Source organism: Parasteatoda tepidariorum, chromosome 8 (genome assembly GCF_982258835.1).
Source record: "Parasteatoda tepidariorum strain Cologne lab strain chromosome 8, Ptep-v5.0, whole genome shotgun sequence".
In the NCBI taxonomy this organism is placed as follows: domain Eukaryota; kingdom Metazoa; phylum Arthropoda; class Arachnida; order Araneae; family Theridiidae; genus Parasteatoda; species Parasteatoda tepidariorum.
Window position 1 is genome coordinate 25,380,440 of NC_141762.1, and position 23,398 is coordinate 25,403,837.

At 28.8% G+C, this 23,398-nt stretch overlaps 1 protein-coding gene across 1 annotated transcript in view; it reads left to right on the forward strand.

Moving 5' to 3' along the window:
• The first annotated feature begins 1,866 nt into the window (after positions 1-1,866).
• Positions 1,867-23,398, forward strand: part of LOC107447185 (protein Wnt-7b-like) — a 158,054-nt gene continuing 136,522 nt past the window's right edge. Inside the window, 1 exon segment of the mRNA NM_001323817.1 lies at positions 1,867-2,083. Coding sequence (NP_001310746.1) covers positions 2,001-2,083 — 83 coding nt within the window. The 5' untranslated portion in view covers positions 1,867-2,000.

Genomic DNA, 23,398 nt, shown 5'->3' on the forward strand with positions numbered 1-23,398 from the left:
ATGTATAATGACATTGAGTGCCAATTTTATGAATCAAATGGTTTACCCTAAATAAGCTAATGAGATACACACACATAATTATTTTGATTAAATTTAGACACAAAAACGCATTTATTCCTTTTGTTTTTGAACAATCTTTGGATTTTTAACCATAAAATATGGGGGGGGGGCGCAACAATCTGGAAGTTAATGTCCATATTAGTTAAATCACAAGAGCATTTGAAAGTTCGGCCCATAAATATTAAAATGTTAATTTTCCTTTGCTTATTTTGCATCATCTCGGAACACGTTCAAGCAAAATGCTAATTCGTGTACAATGATGAAACTCATTTGCTCAAAGATAATTCTAGTATAAAAATAAATTTTAATAATAATTTTGCATGTGCACACATTTTTTTATTATGTTATTTACTAATTGCTGAAATTTTCTTAATTGTTATGTATTCAAGTTTTTATATCATTTCACATTATGTAATTTTAAATAAAAAAAAATGCATAATTTGAAGGAAATCAGTGAATAGCTTTCAAATAATAAAATTTTTAAAAAAAGTCAGATATTTTATTTTTGTTGCTCAAAAATGATTTGGCATAATAAAAATAATATAGTAATATTACAAATCGAGGCATGAATGATTTTCAAAAAATGAAATAATTTACGCAGTGATGCTTTGTAATTTTAAACAATAAATTTTTGTTTTTGATTATACGTTTGATTTTGTTTTTGATTGTTATGACATACTAGTACATATTTCATTACACAAATTGTTGTATATGTACTGTTATAATATTTAAAATGAGAAGGCTATTCTTAGAACATTTTATATATTTTTGTGATGTAAATTGCTATGTTATTTAAAATTAGTAAGTTATTCTTAGGATATTTTATATCTTGAGCATATTTTATTTTATTTTATTTTTGTAATATAAATCTTTGTATAGTTGTCCTATAAAAATGTTTAAGTCATTCTTGGAATATTTTTTTAATTTTTGTGATATAAATTGCTGTATTGTTACATTATTTATAATTTGCTTGTTATTTTTAGGATATTTTATGTGAAAATAAGACTAAGTAGTTTATGTACGTTTCTTATTAGGGGTCTAAAGTCATTAATGAAATACACATTATTTATTTGGCAAAAAAATATTATTAATTAATTTAGATATTTCATATTTAAAATATTTTTATGTTTGAAATATTTTTTTTATTTAAAAATTTAAAATGGCAAAATAATGCAATTCTTTCACTGTTATTGTTCATTATTAACAACATTATATAGAAGTTTTTTTCATGACATTATTTGATGTAGAAAGTGTAAGTTGGGCATTCAAAAAAAAATTAATAATAAATAAATAAATAAAGTGTCTTATAAAATAAAGTTTTTTATTACCTCGATAAATGCAAATAACGATAGTTATAAATAATTAACGGTCTAAATAAGATCATCCACGTAAAGATTACAGTCTTATTTCAACACATTTTTTTAAATAATTTTTTTATTCGAAAACTTACCTACATGGTAGCAATATATTAATATAATTATAGTATGTTTTATTTTTAGAAAAAATAATTATTAAAAGATAAAGGCTTTTCAAATTAGCATTATCTACTAGCCTTATCTAAAGAAGTAAAATTTTGCCATCAAAAACGGCCACCAGTAAAATGCCGTTGCGACTATTAGGTGGTTTTTTCTTCTTCTTCTAATCAAAACGATTGGAAGAAAAAAAAAACAGTTTTTTTCCCCACCTGTTCCCTAAATGTGCATCCCTTATTGCCGACAGAGGTCCGGTGGTCGTCCTTCGACCAATGAGATTTCATCGGTGGTTTCTGGATCTTGCGGTATCGTCTGAGCCAAAGGGGTGGTCGACAAGAGAGAGTCGTGTGTGAAACACCTGACATTTACCTGTCTTTCTGTAATAGCTATCATACCAGTGGTTGAGGATAACTAATACGGGACCTGCCGTCCGCGTGCCGAGACCATGCGGCATCCCTGCAGGTGACCATGCATCCCTGCTCACTGACTATCAAGAATCTTCATTTCTTGATTTTGATATTTAGCATCTTTAATTTTTGTCAACACCTTAGGTAAGTCCACATTTTTTTTCAAAATTTAATAAACAAAAAAATTATTGGTTTCAAAATAAAAAAAATCTCTACGTCTTGAAATTTTGACAAATGTATGTCTGAAAAAATACATCTTTTGCTTGAATAAGTGTTTCATAATTAAGAAAAAATCTGCCAGAAAAAAAATTTACATCTTTTTTAAAAACTTTTCTAAATATATGTCCGAAAAATTCATATTTTGCTCGAATATATGTTTTATAATTAAAAGTAAATATATCTAAATAAAACCTATTTTGCATGTCTTCCTTAAATTATGCTAAATATATATCCAAGAAAATACATATTTTGCTTGAATAAATGTTTCATTATTTAAAGTAAATCTTTCAGCAAAAAAATTCTTTTTTCACATCTTAAAACTTTTCTAAATATATATCCAAGAAAATGCATATTTTGCTTGAATAAATGTTTCATTATTAAAAGTAAATCTATCTAAATAAGAATATTTTTTTCTTTGTCTAAACACACTACAAAAATCGATGTTTTGCTCATAAATACAAATAAAAAAATATTTTAAATTTTGGCTTCATACATCATTAAAGATGAAAACCATCGCTTAGGATGAAAGTCAAAAGTAAATAATTGCTGACACGGTAAAAAACTTTGGATCAAATAGCGGTAAAAGTACCGGCACTCAGGGTGCCAGTACTTTTTACCGTAAAATTGGTTTTTACTGTAAAACTTTCCGGAACAAAAAATGTGATATACCATCATTTTTATGTAATATTAATTGTATAATCACTGAATGACTGTATTTAAATAAATATTACGGTATAAAATTTTACGGTAAAAATGGATAATAATATAACATTTTGACTATGAAATTTATATAAAATTAAAAATATAATAAAATAAAAAAATGGATATAAAATTTTACGGCTGCTGTACTCAGGGGGCCAGTACTTTTTACCGTAATTTGATACGAAATTTTTTATAGTGTAAACAGTTATATCCATTTGAGACCTTACCTTTAAAAAATTGCTATTATAATTTCTAAGTAAAAATCTTATTAATCGCTAATTGCGTAGCATAATTTTCCAATAAAATTCATTAAATTCTTACACTTTATTCAGAATTACCATTTGTGTCTTCATTTCAATACATTTATTATTACTATTTTTTTTCTCATATCAATACTTTCAATTTGAAATCTTTTATTTTTGAAAATTTTATTAAGAATGCTCATTTTTGTTTTCATTTCAGTATAATAACTTTTGTAAGATAGTTTTTTTTTTAAATTAGAGAATTTAATGAAAAATTGTATTTGTATTTTCATTTCAGTACAATATTTTTTTAGAATATTGTCTTTAATGTAAAAATTCTAAATAAAATATTCTAAATAAGAATTTCAATCATTGTAAAAATTTTTATTGCTGTTAACATAAATATTGATCTTTTATTCTTTTGTTATTATGAAAATACTCAAATTTTTGTTAAATATGAATTCTTGAACTTACACCACTATTTACCATATTGCACCATATTTAACACACCACTGTTAAATATAAAATAAAAAAATTCATGGAGAAATGAATAAAAAAATTCATGAGCAAATAAAATTCTTTTTAAATAACACATTTTAAGTGAATAATTTCAATTTTTGAAGGGGAAAAACAGTTTTAAGAAACAAAATTATTCGCTGCAATTATGATCGTTGGTGATTAATAACAAACAGTGAGTAAACAACCTCTAACACAATTGGCAAAATTTATGATTTTTATAAATAAATAAAATAAAAAAATCATAATTTTTTTTTACCTAAATCGGATTTTTTTTAAATTCAAATTAGGTTTTCATTTTTTTTTTTAATTATAAGCCTCTATCATCTAATAAAATGTGTTAACAGTATTTTATATTATTTAAAAAAATTGTTGCTAAATAGTTGATATTTCTAACTAAAATTATTCAAAAATTACTATTAAATTATTACAACCAAGTCACTGAATAAATAAAATTACGTTTATTTTCTTTCAAACAAAACATCCTAAACTTTTAAAGACAGGGAGTAAATTTATCAGTTAGATAAACAATGAAGAGTAAGTTAGTTTCGATCACTCTTCATTGAAGAAGAAAAAATATTGTTAGTTTCTCTGAGTCGAACAAAGTGTCTACTATTAAAGGTATATTCAATATTCATAATCACTAACCACGTATTAAATATGTTCCAAAAACACATAAAGGATTCAAATAAATATAAAACTAACTGGTTATAATTGAAATACGTTCATTATCTGCAAATTATTTTACATGCAGCTAATGGAAAGTCATACTTTAAAAGTTATAATAATTTTAAAGCTTAGTCATTTCATAGTCATTTCAATAACAACGTTAGTCCTTTAGTCTCTAATTTTATTTATTTATTCTATTTTCTAATTCTATTTAGAAGTTTAATGATTTTTTTTTTTTAAAAATGAAGCGATTTAAATCGCAATTTTAATCATGATTTAAATCAGGGGATTTAAATCATGCAATTCCTGCCTAATCATTTTTATAAGAATGAAGAGTAAAGCAAATCAAACACTTTCCTCCCTATAAACATAATAATTTATTCTGTTGTTCTTGTAACGTTCTTGGCAACAAGTAAAACTTTGAATGTATCATTAATTATGTGATCTTCGTACATTTATTAAAAAAGACATTTATGCAAGCATTGCATAATAAATCATTTTTAATTGTCTTTAAGTAAACTTATTATTCTGCGTTTGTTACTATTGACTTTCATTTTAATAAATTTTGCGTTCAATAGCTTTTGGTTCAACTTTATAACGTATCATCCCAATTTCAAACGCAAATTTTATTAAAATTTGTACAGCCTATTTTTTATTCTTTAAAGTCGCAGTTCCAACTTTTACTAAACTTTAAAGCGTTATAAATAAAATTCAATAACATGAATTGGAATTCGAAGGTTATAAAAAGTTTTTAGCTTGAATACTTAAAAAAAAATCAATATTTAAATGATGGTGATGCAAAAAGAGCAGTTTTAAATGGAAGTTTTTCTTTTATTTGTACTCATTGATATTAAAAGAACTAATCATTAAACAATTATTTTTAAATGTTATTTTCAAGAAATATTTATTTATTTTAAAGAATTTATATATTTCTAAAACATAAAAGAGAAAATGGTACATAATGTTGTATTAATACAATATAATTTAAAATATATTCTTCTCTCGTATTGTCATTTGATTTTTAAAGAATTAAAACAGTTTTATAAATTTTTTACTTAATTTTTTTATTTTCTTTTTTTTGTGATTCGAATATAGAATCCTGTACAAGAATTTTACGCAAAAATCAAATGGAGATTTTTCTACAAGTGATCCTGCATTGTGAAAAATTACGGATCAAATTATATTAAGGAAGTACCGGGACACTCTGAGTGCCAGTAATTTTAACCGTAAAATCCTTTCTTAACGGACAAAAAACTGATATACCGTTAATTTTTACAATAATAATTACGGCAAAATCACTGAATTATTCTAATTAAATAAATATTACTGAAAAATGTACAGTAAAATATTTTACATTAAAAATGAACTTCACGGATGTTGAACCCAAAGTGCCGGTACTTTATATAGTCATTTGACCTGGAAATTTTTACAGTCCTCATATTTTTGTATTCTAAGTTAATATTATTATTTTTTCTTCATTACTTGATAGTAAGACTCTACTTTTTATGTGAACTTGCATCGGTTCTCTAAAAGCTCGGAGATTAGAAGTGTTGCTAAATCAAATAAAAATTAACGCTTTTATTGTTTATGCTATAAATAAATTCTAAATATAAATAAAGAAAACTTGACTATAAAAAATAGGTTGAAAAATTTTAAATTTAAATAAGTAGTAAATAAAATTACGAATGTAAAAAAAATTACCTAAACACATCTGATTAAAAGTTTTACCAAGCCATTTAAAGTGAAGGGTATCGCATGCAGAAAAAAAAAAATTCTGGTAAAATTACCGCACTGCTTTATAATTACATTTTTGGTTCATATAGCAACGGTTTACCGGAAATTCATGTTTTCAAAATTATGGCTTTTATTATCATACATTTAATAAACAATACAAAATTGGAAAGTAAAACTGACCAAATAACTAGATTTTATGACATGCTCAATGGTATCATGATAAAATAACCAATTTTTACCACGTTTACCAAATTTTATCACGGCTTATAAAATCATACTTTATTGTTAATTTTTATCAAAATCATTACCGAAGCGCTTCGATAAAAATTACTGAGCTTTTTGGTGTTTCCGTAAAACCAGAAAGACGGTAAATTGTACCATATTCTGACGATACTTTTCTTCTTAGTGCGAAGTTCTATCACCGGTGGCAACTTGATTCATAAGTAAAAACCGTTCCATAATAAAAACAGCCGATGGATAATACTGATAACATTTGCAAGCAATATGCTGTTAGTATTAAAAGTGTGGAGCGTTAACCTCCGTAACTCCTTAATATGACCACGTGCTTCGAATAATGATATGAATGTAACCAAATATAAATTTAGCTAAATTAAAAATGGAAGGTGAATCCACCCTTTTGCCTAGGACGTGACTCAAAGAAATACTAAATATTTTGATTAAAAAAAAACATTTTTTATTGAAAACTAGTTCTATAACCTCTTATTGAGGGCCGCGATAGCCTGGTTGGTAGGGCACTGGGCCCATGTCCAAGAATTCTTAGGTTCGATCCCAGACCGGCTAAAGAGTGTAGTAAATGGTGACTGATGCAAGTTAAATCTGTCGAGTTGCAAAATCCTCCATGTTCCCATAACAAATCAATACCTCTGAGGGTACTGATGCAGGAGTTTCCTTGTCTTCTGGATTGATTGAAAATTAGAAGACTACGGAGTTGCACATTAGTAGTCGTAGTAAACCCAAAATTGGGTCGGCTGTTAACCCCTTTTTGAGCCCCGAGAGCTCAGGGGACGGAGAGTTCACCTTCCAATGAGGTGAACCGGGTTCGAATCCCACCGATGGCCTGTCGATACGAATCTGCATTTGGCTTGCACCGATCACAGTTCTGACGTGAAATATTCTCAGTGGTAGACGGATCAAGGGTTAGAGTCCCCTTGCCGTCGGGCTAACCGTGTAAGGTTCTCGTGGATTTTCCTGTCCATGTAATGGAAATGCGAGATAGTTCCATCAAAAAGTCCTCCACGAAAGCAAATTTCTCCCAATACTTGATCCAGGAGTTCCCTTATCTTCTGGATTGGGTTCAAAATTACAGGGTTACGTAGTTGAACATTAGTAGTCGCAAACCCAAAGTTTGAGTCGGCTGTTCAGCGACGGTTATAAAATTAAATATAATCCCTTATTAAAGAAAACACGAGAACAGAATTTTCCTATACTTGATCATTGATCGACAACATCATTAAAGCTGCACCCATTTTATTTTGTGTTTATTTAAAAATAATTTCGGGATAACTGAACATATTCAACCATTAAAATACCATTAGTGATTTCTTTTTATTCTTAAAAAGGGAAATCTTTATTGAAGAAATCATATATTAGGAAAACAATAACAAATTTTTGATAGTGACAACAAATGAGAAAAACCATTTATTAATTATTCAAAGTTAGTTGTAGCGGAGTTTAAAAGCTATTTTATTTACGAAAAATCCTTAAAACTTGCCTTAAAGTTTTGAAATGCCTACTAAAGTTTTGAAAGTTTAAGAACTAAAGGCTTGCTGGGAATTGATTAAAAATATCCAATATTACATTTTCTATTAGCCGTAATGTATTTTATATTAACGATATAAATGTTTTATCGAATTTTAATACACAAACCCATAATTTACAGATTTTTCCAATTTCTTTAATAATCGGATATTAGAAAGTAATCAAAATGTCGTTAAAGTCAAAATCAAACACTTTCCGTTCAACCTCATCGGGGAATTAATTATTGGCGAATTCATCTATGCACGTAAACTTAATATTAGTTATTAGAAAAGAAAACAAATCGTTATCTATGCCATTTAAAATGCCATTACGCTCATGAGAAGAAAAAAAATATTTACCTTACTAAGATGTGCTAGGAAAAAAGTACATACATTAAATATTGACTTTTGTTGAAATGTACATAAGCAAAATAGCATAATCAATAAAGAGTTTTGGTCAGTACAAATTAAGGATACGCTGGATTTTTGTTAACTTGCTTCTAATTTGTTTCTACTTAGAGTTAGTTTTTCTCATAACTCCCATCCCAATCCCTCCCTCTTGGACTTGGGTTCCCCACCCTCCCTACACAAGACATTTTCTGTCAAATAATTTCGACAGCAATTATGTAAAATTTTTGAACTTTATATCGTTCTTTAAAGTCTATTCTTGAAGAAAAAAAAAGTTAAAATTTTCTGCAAATGCAATGCTTTTTCTAGACAAAAAAAAAACCAACAGCTTATTTTGTTTATGCAGACAGTAGACTAAAAATACTATTTGTTTTATAAGCTCACCTAATACAAAAAAAAAATTATGATTTTGATTTGAAACTTTCTTTGAAGCAATATTTTGTAAACTGAGAAAAATTTGAAAACTAGTAAACTAATTTTAGAATAACTTGTAAGGAAAATACAATTAAATATTTTGAACGAATTTTTTTCTATACTGTAAAGCAAGTCGATCAAGCATGCGATGTGCTGCTTAATTTTGAACCGCTATAACTAGTCAACATGTCGAACAATACAGTAAAAGATTTCTTCTGTACTATATTTATGTTATTTTATAGATCGAAATTATATAGATCTTATAAATCGAATTCTAGATCGAATTATGAATGTTATATATCGATTTTTGCTTCTTTAAGTTTTCACGAATTAAATTTTGAAATATTCTTAGAATTAAGGAATATTTATGATACAGGGCTTTCTAATCAGGAAATTAATAAATAGATCGAAGAAAATGTTTAACATATAATAAAATAACTTTTAATGGGTTAATTTACTCTAATACAGTGTTTCCCAACGTGGGGCCCACGCCCCACTGGGGGGCAATTTGATTGTTAAGGGGGGCAATTCGAAAATGGACTCGACACGAGTTTAACCCTTTTGATCCGGGCCATTTAAATGCAATACTAGATTTCGGTGCCAAAATTGAAAGAAAAAATCAAATTCTTAAATAATTGCAGCCAATAAATATTATAAATTCTTTTGACGAGACCAGAATATCAACTGGGTTTTTGGCATCTTCAAGTTAACCTCCCTGCAGTAGACTTCACGTGGACTTTCAAACTTTAAAGAAAAATTTTGAAAAGAGGACAACAGTAAAGTCTCTATTTACTGCTCACACTTCAACTCATAATCATATTCTTGAGGCTAGTTATAAATTTTTTTTATTCAGTCTCTAAATCTGGAAAAAATCATACTACAGGAGAGAATTTAATAAAACTGTCAATATCAGCATCTCTTAAAACGATTCTTGAAAAAGATGACAAAGATGCAAAAGCTATGCCACTCAGAAACAATACTGTTAGCAGATGAATAGACGAAATGAGTGAAGATATTGAAAACAACATGCTGAAAACAAGAAAATTCTCAGTGCAAATGGATGAATCAACTTTGATAGACAGTGTGGCAGTTTTGATAACTTACGTAAGATATATTGATAAGGGGCATTTTGCTAAACTGATGTTGTTCTGTAAAGGATTAGAAAGCACTATGACTTCCAACGATATATATATATATATATAATAAGCTAAAAAAGTATATAGATGTCAATAATATACCAATAAATACATAACATCTTGTGCTGCAGATGGTGCTCCTGAGAAAAATGGCCGCTTAAAATTGATGAAAGATGAGAAACCAGAAATGATTCTCGTGCATTGTGTTATTCATAGGGAAAACTTGGTAGCTAGAAACATCTTGCCTGTTCTCAATGAAGTACTACATTCAGTAATAAAGAGCATCAATGATATTAAAGCTAATGCCAAATGTGAGCTTCTCTTCAAGCTATTTTGTGAGGAACAAAAGGCAGACCATGTTAGACTTTAACTTCACACTGAAGTAAGATGGCTCTCTAAAGTTTTTAAGCGAAAAACATAAAATTAAGTATCTGTAAATAGTTGATGATAAAGCATTTGTGAGTTATTCAGCCGATATCTTTGAAAAACTAAATATATTAAATAAGCAACTTCAAGGAACAAATAAAACTCTTGTTGATGCAAAAGCGAAGATATTTGGTTTCATTACCCTTATTGAGTTATGTCAGATATATATTAACAACATTGGCACCAAAAATGTGAAGTAAATAATACCACTTTACTTGTTATTGACGATCATCTGAAAATTCTATCGGCTGATTTAAAAGAAAGATTCTCTGATTTAAAACAAATTGATTTTCCAACATGGATGATGCAGCCAAAGTTAATGGATTTGTCTGATATATCAGTATCAAGAGGAACTTGCAAAAATGCAAAATGATGAGTCAGTTAAAACTTTATTTAATATAAAGGGAGTGATGGCATGGCTTTGTGAGGAAACCAAATACCCAAATTCAACCAAATGTGCAAGAAAACTATTGCTACCGTTTCCATCTTCATATTTAGTTGAATTTGGATTTAGTACTGTAAATGATTTACTGCTAAAAAAAGAAATCGTCTGGATATAACACAACGGGGATACTTGAGACGGAAGCTAACCAAATTGGAACCTAACATAAAATCTCTGTGCAGCAAGGATCTCACTAAATTAAAATATTAAATTATTATAGAAAAATCTTTATTAAAACTATTTGAATTTTAGTTTTTCATTATATGTTTTGAAAATTTATTTACTGTGTTTCGTTAACAATTTCCTAGTGATTTCTACCTAAAACCCATCATTTAAGTTTCTTAAGTGAACAATTAAATTTTTTAATAATACAAATTATGTATATGTTACATAGGGGGACATAAGAATTTTAGAATGGCTTAGGTGGGGCACGGCACAAAAAAGGTTGGGAAACACTGCTCTAATATCTTAAAGGGTCTTTCTTTTCACGAATAGGGGAATTAATACTTGAAAAAGATTTACTTGTTTGTTTATAAGTAGAGAAAATGTCTAAGAATTCAATATTTGAATTTTTACGCAATCGAATACAAAATGCGTGCATCCAGAAAACTTTAAAACATTTTTGCGAGGCTTGGTTTTTTAAGTCAACCAAACTTATTAGTCGGATAAATCATTACAGACGGCTTAAGAGCTGTTTATTTTGAATTATATTCTTCATAGTAATATTTTGCATTAGTACAAAAATTGTATACTTCTTTTGCTATAAGCAATTTTATATCCATTTTGAGGTAAATTTGGAATTTTTCCTTTTGAAACACGCTTATCTTGCTAAAAATTGTGCGTTAAAATTAAAAAAAGAAAAAAAAAAAGAAAAAAACGCAATTCTTTAATTTTGTGGATTTAAAATTTGTTTTTCATACTCACTTAAAAATTTCTTTTGCTGCTTCTTTGGCTTAGCACAAAGCAACATCGTAAAAAATGTGTAGCTGACAATTTGTCTTGTATCTATTTATTATACGTCATTAATTGTATAGCTTACGACATTTTTTACAATTTTGATTTGTTCCTTTGTCTTATCAAAAAGAGTTTCGAAAATATTGCGTAGGCAATTACTTAGATGAATAACATTTAATTAATGTAGTCTTCATGGAGAATAAAATTTGACATGCCCTCGTTAAAAACATTGAATAATATTCACTATTATGCAGATATTCATCCATCATCACAGTTCAAACTGGATAGAATGAATGAAAGTAAGATAAAATGTAATTAAAAGTAAATACATTGTATAGCTCATGAAAAGATGGATATTTCAGAAAGATTTGATGTAAACTTTAAGAAAAGGAGACAAATCATCCATCAAATCGATGATACTAAATTGTCATTTTGTTCATTCTCAAGAAATTATAAGTCCACGTATTTTCGAGGACAATATATGTCAGACATAGACAGTTATACAAATTACATGAATTCGTTGTTTTTAATCACGATTAATAATTTAATTAAGTATTTAAGTAATTAAGTTATTTAGGTACCGTAAACTGGGGCGAGTCTACCCATTTTTTCAGTTTGTCAACTTTCAAGTGGTCAAACATTTGTAAATATTAAAGAAAAAAGGCTTTTAATAGGTGTTTCGGAATCGCTATTTATCCCTCTTTAAAGCTGTGAAATCGATTTTAGAAAATATTAACAGTAACGCTGTTACTGTATATTTTTCTAGAACTGCTGACAAATCTCTCGTATGGAGCGAGTCTACCCATTCTACTTAAATGAATGTTAACATTGTAAATAATCAAATATGTCATGATAGGACCATTTCATATCATAATTTTAGCGAGAGTTTCTTACCAAGTTTCCATTTGTTCGAAACTTAGCAGCAACAGTAGCTATAGTAAATTAATTGACGATTGATGCATTAACTCCGATGGAACTAATGGAATGGATTGACTGCGGGTTAAACTACAACTAAATGTATAATTAAAGGTTTAAGTTATGAAACCAGTAGTTCATGATACTTTGATAAATCGAAAGCAAGTAATATTTATTTTTGTTTGTTTTTTCTTTTTATATTGAACTTGCAGCTATAAAAGATATTTCATTAGGGGTGGAGTAAGGATGATATAAACTATTAACTTATTACTGAATGTTAATAAAAAAAAATTAACCACAAACGTAATAATATAGTAGAGAATATGCAAAGACTCATTTAAGAAGTTGTTGTTTAATAATTTGTTTAACACTAGAAAGACTGAAACTTCGTATATCCCTATATTGCCCAAAAGCAGTCAAAATGACTGCATTGTGAAAGAATAACTAATGTGTAAAGAAATTTGTTTAATTAATTTTTTATATTTTTTATATTATTTACAGTTATATAACAAGTTATTAGTAAATATTAACAATAAAAAATTTACTTCATTAGGAAAAAAAAATAATTTATGCGTTATTATTTGTATATTTTTCGCAAATGAAAAAGCAGTCAAAATGACTTCCTAGAGCAAACTAGTGTTAACTATTTTGAATTCCTCTTAATTTTTTAAATTTCCACAAATGATTATATTATTACCATTACCTAAAAAAATCATATTTATCATATAAAAAAATTTATAAATAATCATATTAATTAATAAGAATCATAATAATCAATAGGTACCATGAATGCAATATTATATAATTTGAATTGTTAAGTAATATCTTTAAATTCAAAATTTATTCAAAAACAAAATAACTCCAAAAATTTCTTAATTTTCATAATCCTATTTGAGGATACTTTTCAAAAATGGGAACAATAACGTTAACAGCAGTTAATTTCAAATTCTTCTAATATTTACGTTATATGCACATGGAAAAAAACATAATTCTGGTTAGAAAACCCAAAATATAAGGTATTTAAACTATTCATTTGGTAATATTTAGGGTTGGTGGTTAACCGTAAATTCTGGTTTTCAAAATTATTGTTCTTATTATCACAAATTTAGTAAAAAACGCAAAGCTGAAAGGTATATTCAACTGAATAACCGAATAAAGGGTTTTATGCCATGCTCTAAGGTATCATGATAAACATACCAAATTTTACTACATTTACCAAGTTTTATTCCATACTATAAAAAAGTAATTTATTGTTAATTTTACCAAATTCTCTACCTATGTGGTTCAGTAAAATTAACAAGCTTTTTGGTGTTTCTATAAAACCAGAAATAGTGTAAATTTTAAAATATTCTGGTAGATTTGAAGATAAGAAATATTCATTACTTTTTAAATGTATTTCTCTATTAAAATAAAATTAACGTCATAATAACTGCTTTCGAAAAATTTCTGGGCATCAGCTTATCTTAAACATTAAATTTAATTGAATATGTTAAATTTTTTGAACGATCCTATATTTCACGAGTTGAAAAATCGCATTTTGTTACAGAAATATTTTGTAAAAACATACTTTAATGAATGAAAAATTATTTTAAGGATGGATATAATTTTTTCATCTTTTGCTTGCGGATTTAATTTAACCTGCTTTTGTTATAAAAAAAAAATTAACGTTTTGTTTAAAAGAAGAAAAAAGAAAGAAAACGTTTTTGGCCCGGTGTTACATTGGTGATAATAATTTTTTGGTGTTAATATTTTTTTGGTGTACATTGACTAAAGTCATGATTGTCCACACATTGCCCTTATGGTTGTAGGAAATATTTTAAAATTATTATTAGAAATCTTTCGGAATGATTTTTTTTTTGGTGCTAACTTTCTTTTTGGTGTTACATTAGTGTTAATATTTTTTAGTGTTAGATTAGTGTCAATATTTTTTTGGTGTTACTTTGACTTAACTAATGTCATGAATGTCCAATAATTGCTCTTTCGGTATTAGAAAATATCTTTTAGGGTATTTAACGAAAACTTTTGTAATAATTTATGTTAGATCTGCATTATACTCCCACATTTTGAGAACAGCCTTTGAATATTAGTCAATTAAAGATAATTTGCTTCAGAAATAATTCAAGACAAAGCATAAATCCATTAAAAGCATTTGGAAATGGTCGAAGAAAATTTATACAAGAAAATAAATTATGAAGTATTGGGAAGAAAATAAATTTATATAAAATGTAATTGTATAAACTGAAGTTATATAAGAGTGATGCAAAAAGAAATTATCTAAAAAGTTTCGATATAAAATCCAGTTTAAGTGTAATTTGTATTAAAAAAGCGACAAAATACATTTGTTACTTCCTCCACAAGTTTAGTTTTCGAATAATATTATAAATAAAAAATAAATAAGTTCCTCCATTTAAAATTCTGTCTACGCAAACTTGAAGAAGTATATAATGATAAAAAACAGTAAAACAATAATCAAGCAAAATCGTAAGGAGGTAGATGTATTAAAACATGACAGTTCAAATGAGTCTATTGATCTATTGACTGGAGCTTACTTGAATTATTTTCAGTGAAAGCCAATTAAAAGTTTTGTGATTGATTAGCTAAATAATCCGCTTTCGTATTGTTATTTCAATCAGTTTTTAAGACATCAATTCAAAATAATTATCGTTCATGAACCGAAATTCTTCCTTTACCTTATTTTAGTACCCGCTATTTGCTTCTTTTTTTTTCTCAGGTCAATTGATTGTTGTAAAATCTAAAGTAATTTAGATATTTTTGTTCTTTTCTTGTTCTCTAATTAAAATATTCTGCCAAAATTAAAAATGAGGTTTGATACCAGTAATAATTGATGTCAAAATTAAGTGAACATTTTGTTTTGGTTTAAGTAATTAGGGGTCAGCAACATTTCCAAAATTTAAAAACACCGCAGTGCTCTCCCATAAAGGAAAAACGTGAACGAGTCTGCAAAATATAGAAAATGTAACCAAATATGGAATAATGCAGGTATAGTATAAAAATATATACGGAAGGCCTTATTTTTATAATCCTGGATCATGATTATTTATCGAAGAATATATAAAACAAAATATAAAACACATGTATAAAAAAATAATATGCAAAACATAACTAAGTTTGACAAAAAGCAATGTGTTTCAATGACGATCTTGAAATCTCGAATAAGCAATTTTTTATAACACACTAAACACATGCTCACACTAAGGTCAAAAGAGGACTTCTCACTGTCGTCATCACACAACCTTCACATGTGTTTTAGATTGTTTTTAGTTGAATCAACCAGTTTCTTACGGTACAATATGAGCTTCCCCTATTAGGTACAGTTTGTCTATAGAAAGAACTCCCCTCGCCTTGAAATCTAAGGCCGTATGTTGCTATGGAAACAAGAAACAGCGCATTTTAAAAGGGGGAGTTTCTTTCTCCCCTGATTCCCTTTCTCTTGCCGACCCTAGTTGAAACCTATCTTAAATAATGATCCAACGTACTTGAAATAGTTAAAATAGTTAAACCCCGCAATCATAGCCACCGCCACCACTCCAGACTAATGACTAGGGGAGTTCTTTACGTAGACAGACTATATCTTTCCTTTACCTCCTCCAAAAAAAACATAAAAAAAAGTAAGATTTATTTAACCCATACTGGATAGTCCGAAAAATGAAGCGTTTCCCCAGTTACCCACGCTCTGAGAGTATAAGTACTAAAAAGCAGGAATACGTAATAATATGACCAGTAATACCGAGAAAACCGAATTGACATCACTTTCGTATGAACTCAATCTTGGCCGTTGGAGTGGGCCGTGAAGAGAGAATTCCGTGTTCACTTTAAAGTAATCACCGCTCTAAAGGGGTTAAAATTACGTTACGCTATTAGAAGATACGGTTCAGCCAGGAACTATACCACCATGAAAATTTTCTGCGACCTTAATTAGGTGTAATTAATCCTTAATCATGTTTCCGCTCAAGCTGAACCATTTTGTAGGATAATAAAGTCATGGTAATGTAAGCACGATAATGTGCACTATATTACCGTATAATCTAGTTATGGTAAAGGAAATACAATAATATATACCATATTATGGTGTAATGGTTATGGAAATGGAAGTACAACAATATAGGTCCTGTTTTCGTTTAATCAAGTAATGGACATAGAAGTGCAATAATATGTATCGTATTATCGAATAATCAAGTTATGAAAATCGATAATATGGTTCACCATAACATCATATTAAAGTTGTCGCTAATTGGAACACTATTCGCTTTTGAGCGATAATAAATATTGCATTTCAAAACGCTCCAACGTTTCCAGCAGTTAAGCATATTTATTTGTTTAAGAAAAAATAGATGCCCTAACAGTCATTTCTTTTGCTCAGCATGCCTCAATTTAAAATTTATTTTAAAGCATTAAAAAAACTTATTAAATACTATACATTTTTCATTGCTATTAAAGGAGCAATTTAAAGACTTTCCCTATAAGCACCTGTTCTTCAACACTAATTCTCAAAAGGTTACAATTTTACAAATGCGTTGTTTGTTTTATTTCCTTGGGCAAATATAAAGAATGTTCGTTTACAATTACAATAGCTGCTGCACCCTCCGCGATCAAGAGTAAAAAAAACAAACATTGTGTGTGTTCATGGACGTGTGCTGAACATGTGAGTAGGCGTCTTAGAATTTTGCAGAACGTGGGAACAAGCACTCTTTTCCCGCTGCTCTTATTTTAACTTTATCATGGAAGCACATCAATAACATTGTCTATTATAGGATAGGTGCGGTCACTGGATTCTTCTGCCAGCAGATGAGCCCGACAATAGGCTTTTTTACTCTTTTTCAACACCTCGTTCATCACGGAGATGCTTCCACAGCCTACTAACAACCTATATTCCAATGTCTTTTTCTCGCCATGACAGTTATCTAAATTGATCGCCAACAAATACTTCAGGATGTAATTCGTAAATCTGTTCTGATATGTAACTTATAAGGTTGTTCTTTAAAGCCTTTTCGACAAGGAAAATAATAAAAAAAAACCATCACTTTGAGTATCTCTAGTTCAAAGTAAGACTTTAAAGTTAAGGTATGTAAATTATTTTTCAAGAAAAGAACTGCGTAGACTTTAAAACGAAGAAATAGCGCAAACATTTAGAAAAATTATTAAGTTTTTCAAAAATTGCTAATTTAGCGAGATTTTTTCTTCGTTAAAAAAAAGGATTTCAATCAATTACCAAATACAATTTGGTAAACATTAGGTAAACAATTTGGTTATTTTATGATGATAGCTAAGAGCATGGCATAAAAACCATTCATTCGGTTAAATTTACTTTTCAATTCTATATTTTTTTTTTTTTTTTTACTGAGTGCTAATAAGAACTATAATTTTGAAAACCAGAAATTCCAACAAAACCATTAGAGCAGAAAAAATGCCAAATGAATGGTTTAAATGCCGTATATTTTGGTTTTATTGAACAGAATTAAGTTTTTTTTTTTTTTTTTTTTTTACCAGAAATGTTTTTAACATGCAGTACAATAAATTTACCAGAGTTTTTTTCACTCTGTAACATTCTAAGATATTTCTGCCAAGACTTGATTCAACTCCTCATTCGTCATGAGGTCGCTTTTTTATCCTCTTAACATAAGTTCAATGTTTTTTGACGAACCTTGACAGTTATCGGAAGTGATTACCAACTTCAGGCTGTGATAGAAATGTTTAAGACGGTTAACAGAATGCTATAATTCTGAACTTCGCATACTTCTCAGGAAAATAACTTAGGAGCAACTTAAGTAAAACTATTCCTCTTGTTTAATATCGTTAGCGTAAAGTCTACACTATAAAAAATTACCAATCAAATTACGGTAAATGTTAGTGAAACTCTGAGTGTCGGTATTTTTTTTATAGTAAAATGCATTTTTTCCAAAACATGCTACGGTACAAAATATCTGATATACCGTAATTTTTACTGTAATATTTACCATAAAATCACTGAATGACTCTAATTAAGTAAATATTTCTGAAAAAATCACGGAATTATGTTTTATATTAAAAATGAATTTTACGGTAAAAATAGATTTACGGTAAAATGGATTTTACGGATAATGCGCTCAAAATGTCGGTACTTTATATAGTATTGATCCGGAATATTTTACAGTGCATGTGCTGTCCGCAAGTTTTTGCATATAGTTAAAAATAATATCATCTTACCAGCAAATATTCCGGCTTTGTAGTTATTTTTCATTACTAAAGTATTTATTATAATGTTAAAAATACCTCTGAATAAAGGGTATATAGTTTAAATTAGTAAAAGATTGAAAAAACAATCTAGTTTTTTTCGTATACGTTTCTGGTAGTTTTGCACCTCTAAAAAATAATATTTATTCATATCATTAAAAAAAACTTTTGAAGAATTTTTATTCCATTTTCTTGGAACCAACTTTTGGAAGATATAATATTGATAGAAACAATTTATAAAATTTTTTATGTTGAATAGAAACATTCTGCGTATTTTGTCTTTGTACAATGTTCTTCACTTCGTTATTCGGAGAGAAAAATTCTGTAAAACAAAAACATAACAAATTCAACAAAAGTTGGAATTTTCAATACTAGTGTTAAATCTGTCCTACTCTATGAATCTGAGACATGTTACTGCAGTAAAAAATAAGATGATAAAACTTCTAACATTTATTAATATCAGTTTAAAAGTATCAAGTGGTTCCATAGAATTTGTAACGCAGAAATCCTTAGTAAAGCAAAATAAAAAGCAATCTAATATAAATTAAAAAACGTAAATGGAAATGGATTGGTCATGTTCCACGCAAGCCTGAGAAATTTAAAGTATTACAAGTTTTTGATTGGAACCCTCAGGGCAATTGGAAAAGACGAAGACCTAAAAAATACTTGACGCAGGACGATTATAAGGTGAATTGAAAATAATAGGAGAGAGACAAAATATCTGGCCACAAATTGAGTGAGATGGAGAGCTAAGGCTCTTTCAGCTCATATTCTAAGTGACGAGGAATATGAGACGAGATGAAATTCGAGATTTTTTTTCTAAATAGAATTTAATATTTTTCTATAATTTCAATACTTAGTTATCTGGTATTGTGAGATATTGCCAATGCGTATCATACAAGAAATATGTAATCCAAATTGGAAAAATTGATTTAAAGGTTGTTTCGGAACAGTATGCGTGTATTCTAATGCAAAAATCTGCATTTTTTGGGTTGCCTTTAAATTTAAAGATAATTTCATAAATTATGCATGCTTCTCGCTTCTTTTTAACATAGCATTAGTGTAAGCTTTGTCCTTGCAATGAATTATGGGAGATTCCAGACACAAGTAATGAGACTTCTGCAGTATATTTTATTATAATTATTACCGAACTACTATTTGCTGAAAGGTGCACGTGTTTCGAAATCAAAAGCTTTCGGAGCACTATATTACAAAATATTTTCTCAGTACGTATACGAGGGTTGCTATTTATATTTCTGGCCTTGGCAACAGTAAGTGTTGCTAGGCGACCGCAGACGATTTCAATCGAAAGTTTGATATTTTTAAACATAAATTCAGCAGACGATTTACCATTATAGCTTCATTTGTGTTGTTGACAGTAAATTGAAAAGTTCTTCTCTTTCAAAAAATGGAATTGAATCGTGAACATTTTCGTGCCATTATTTTTCATAACTTTCGACGTGGATTGTCAAGACAAGAGTGCTTCGATGAACTTAATTCTTTATTCAGCGATAAAGCGCCATCCTACAGCACTGTAAAAAATTGGTATAACGAATTTAATCGTGGTCGATGTTCGATCCCGGACGAATCCCGTGCATGTCGTCCAAAATCCGTTGTGCCAGAAAAGATCGAAGCTGTGCGTGAACTGATAAAGCAAGATCGTCATGTGACATACCGTGAGATAGATGCGTCTTTGGACATTAGTATGACTAGCATCAATAAAATATTGCACGAACATTTGAGCGTAAAAAAAATTTGTTTTCGTTGGGTCCCGCATAATCTGACAAACGCTCAAAAAAAAGGCTCGTGTCAATTGGTGCAAGGAAATGTTGGAAAAATACGTTCAAGGTACATCAAAGGCTGTGTATAACATTTACACAGGTGACGAATCATGGATCTATGCATATGAGCCGGAAACAAAACAGCAATCAACTGTAAGGGTCTTCCAAGACGAGGCAAAACCAACAAAAGTTGTTCGAGGAAGAAGCACATCGAAACAAATGATTGCCTGTTTCTTCGGCATTAACGGTCATGAGGCAACAGTGGCGTTAGAGCAACGCAGGACGGTCGATTCTGAATGGTACACGACCATTTGTTTGCCAGAAGTCATCGGAGAAATTCGAAAAAAGCAGAAGAACAGGCGAATCATTCTTCATCATGACAATGTGAGCTCTCACACATCGACTCAAACAAAGGCATTTCTGACGGAGCGAAAGATCGAACTGATGGGTCATCCGCCGTACAGCCCTGATTTGGCACCCAATGACTTCTTCTTATTCCCACACATCAAAAATAAATTACGTGGACAACGATTTTCGACCCCCGAAGAAGCGGTTGATGCATTCAAAACGCATGTTTTGGAGTTACCTCAATCGGACTGGAAAAAGTGCTTTGAAAATTGGTTCAAACGCATGCAAAAGTGTATTGATCATCATGGAGAATATTTTGAAAAACAATAAAACCAATTTCGAGCCTACATATTTGTTTTTTCATTATTAGGCCAGAAATATAAATAGCAACCCTCGTATTTATTTTCCCGCATAAAACAACACTCAGTCATCTTCGTGGCAAATTCTTCGTAGTTATAAATATTATATCTAAATTATTAATACAAAATCTTCTGAAGTGGGTTTACAGATGCGTTGTATGAATCCCATGAAATTTCACGCCCAACAATTTACTGTTCACCAAAATCAGCTTCTTATTCTTTCAACAACAGTCGAACCTCAATAATTATAAATATTTAAGTTAAATAATTAACTTAGAACTATTGGGTGGGCTGACAAGTTAGTCGTATTTCTCAATTTAATAACCATATAAATTTCTTCAAACATCAATTACTAGGCTTTCGCATGCCAAAATTAGCATATGCGATATAACCAATTCCTGCAATAGAATCGCAATGCATCATTTTGACCATGTTTCATCTGCCTCGTTTTTCATTTGATCGTGAGAACCTGTCACAATTTTGATTTACTATCGTTCTATAAATCAAGAACTACTATTTGCAGAGAGTAAGTTGGCTGTAATATATCTGAATTCACTCATGCATTAGCCATTACTTGATGTCCATGCATAAACGTGTTTGTTTTACACGTCGTAATTAGAGAAATTAATCGTAACAAGGATTTTTCATTTACTTCCAAGAATAAATAGCCTCCCATCAGCCATCAAAAATTATACTTTATGAATGATACCTATCCCACTCATAAATTATCCGGTCTACTCGAATATTTATGTCATTCAGAGCAATATATTTCACCTCCAAAAAAGTCACTCATCTGAGAAGGAGATGAAAATCTGGTTCAAGTTTGTTTTGTTTTTTTATTACACGCGTTATTTATTTATTTTTTATTTTCGTAACTCGATTAGTTACCTGACTGAACTTAAAATGAAATAAGGGGCTATAAAATGGGCTACTATAATTACGATAGAGCTTGCAGATAAACAAGTTGCGGCTACAGCGATTGTAAAAACTGCGATTGGATAACAAGATAATGAAATCGATCTCTGCTCATCTGGAAGTTGAGCAGCATTTTGGATTTTTTTTATTTAATACGTATTTTATCAATATATTAACGAAATTCGCTTAGGATGTAAAATAATAATTTGTTGATGATAAAAATCATCCATTTGTAATTAATTTAAATTAAAGTATTACTAGTCCTAAGACAAGTCTTGTTATTCAAAAAAAAAAAGCTTAGCGAAACTGATAAAACCTCATCATTAATGCTAATATTTTAAATATAAAAATCATGAAGAAAAGCTATTCTAATTTCACTTTGCATGAATAATTTTTAATATATATTTATTAATAAATAATGCATTAAATAGTTTTAAAATAAAGCAATTCGAAGTAAAATTCGTACACATTATTCTCAGACATACTTGTACTAGAAATTTGCATAGTCCAAATTTAATTAGTAATTATAAGCAAAAAAAATACATTTTTAACCGAAACAGTTTTTTTTTAAGTTAGTATATCAAAATAAAACAATGAAAAATTAGTTTCATTTTCATATTCATTTAAAATTATAAGTCGAAAAAGTTCTATTTTTAGCAAAAAAGATTTGCCCTTTCCGTATTCAACTGATATTAACAATGAAAAACATTTCTATCTTTCAGCAACAAATTTAAATTATTCCTATTTAGTTATTGAAAAAAGTCAGTGAAAATATCAGTGAAAAAAAGTTTTATTTTTCAGCAAAGCAATTAACATTTTTCTTATATAGTCAGTGCTTAGTGGAGAAACAATTCTATTTTTCAACAAAACAATTGACATTCTTCGTTTTCAGTTTGTGTTATCAGTAAAAACAATTATGTTTTTCAATAAAACAATTTGCCTTTTCTATACTTAGGTAGCATTGCTAATCAAATTTCACGAAAGCATGTTTTTATTCTCTTTATGTTTCTATCCATCTCTCCCCTTTCAACGAATAGGAGCAAATTACAACCCCTCTCACATGCTCACATAAAAAAAATCACAACACCCCCCCCCCGAGTTTTGCATTTATTTTGACGTTCTTTTTCCATTAAAATTCAATTTAACACTTTGCTTAAAACAACATTAACGTTTTAATTCCTTTCATAAATTTTTGAGCAGAGAATTTTTTAGGAATCTTTTGGGATTTCGTTTTGTGCACATAACTCATGGCCTTTAAATTTTTATTTCCCCCGAATTTTATCTTTTAATC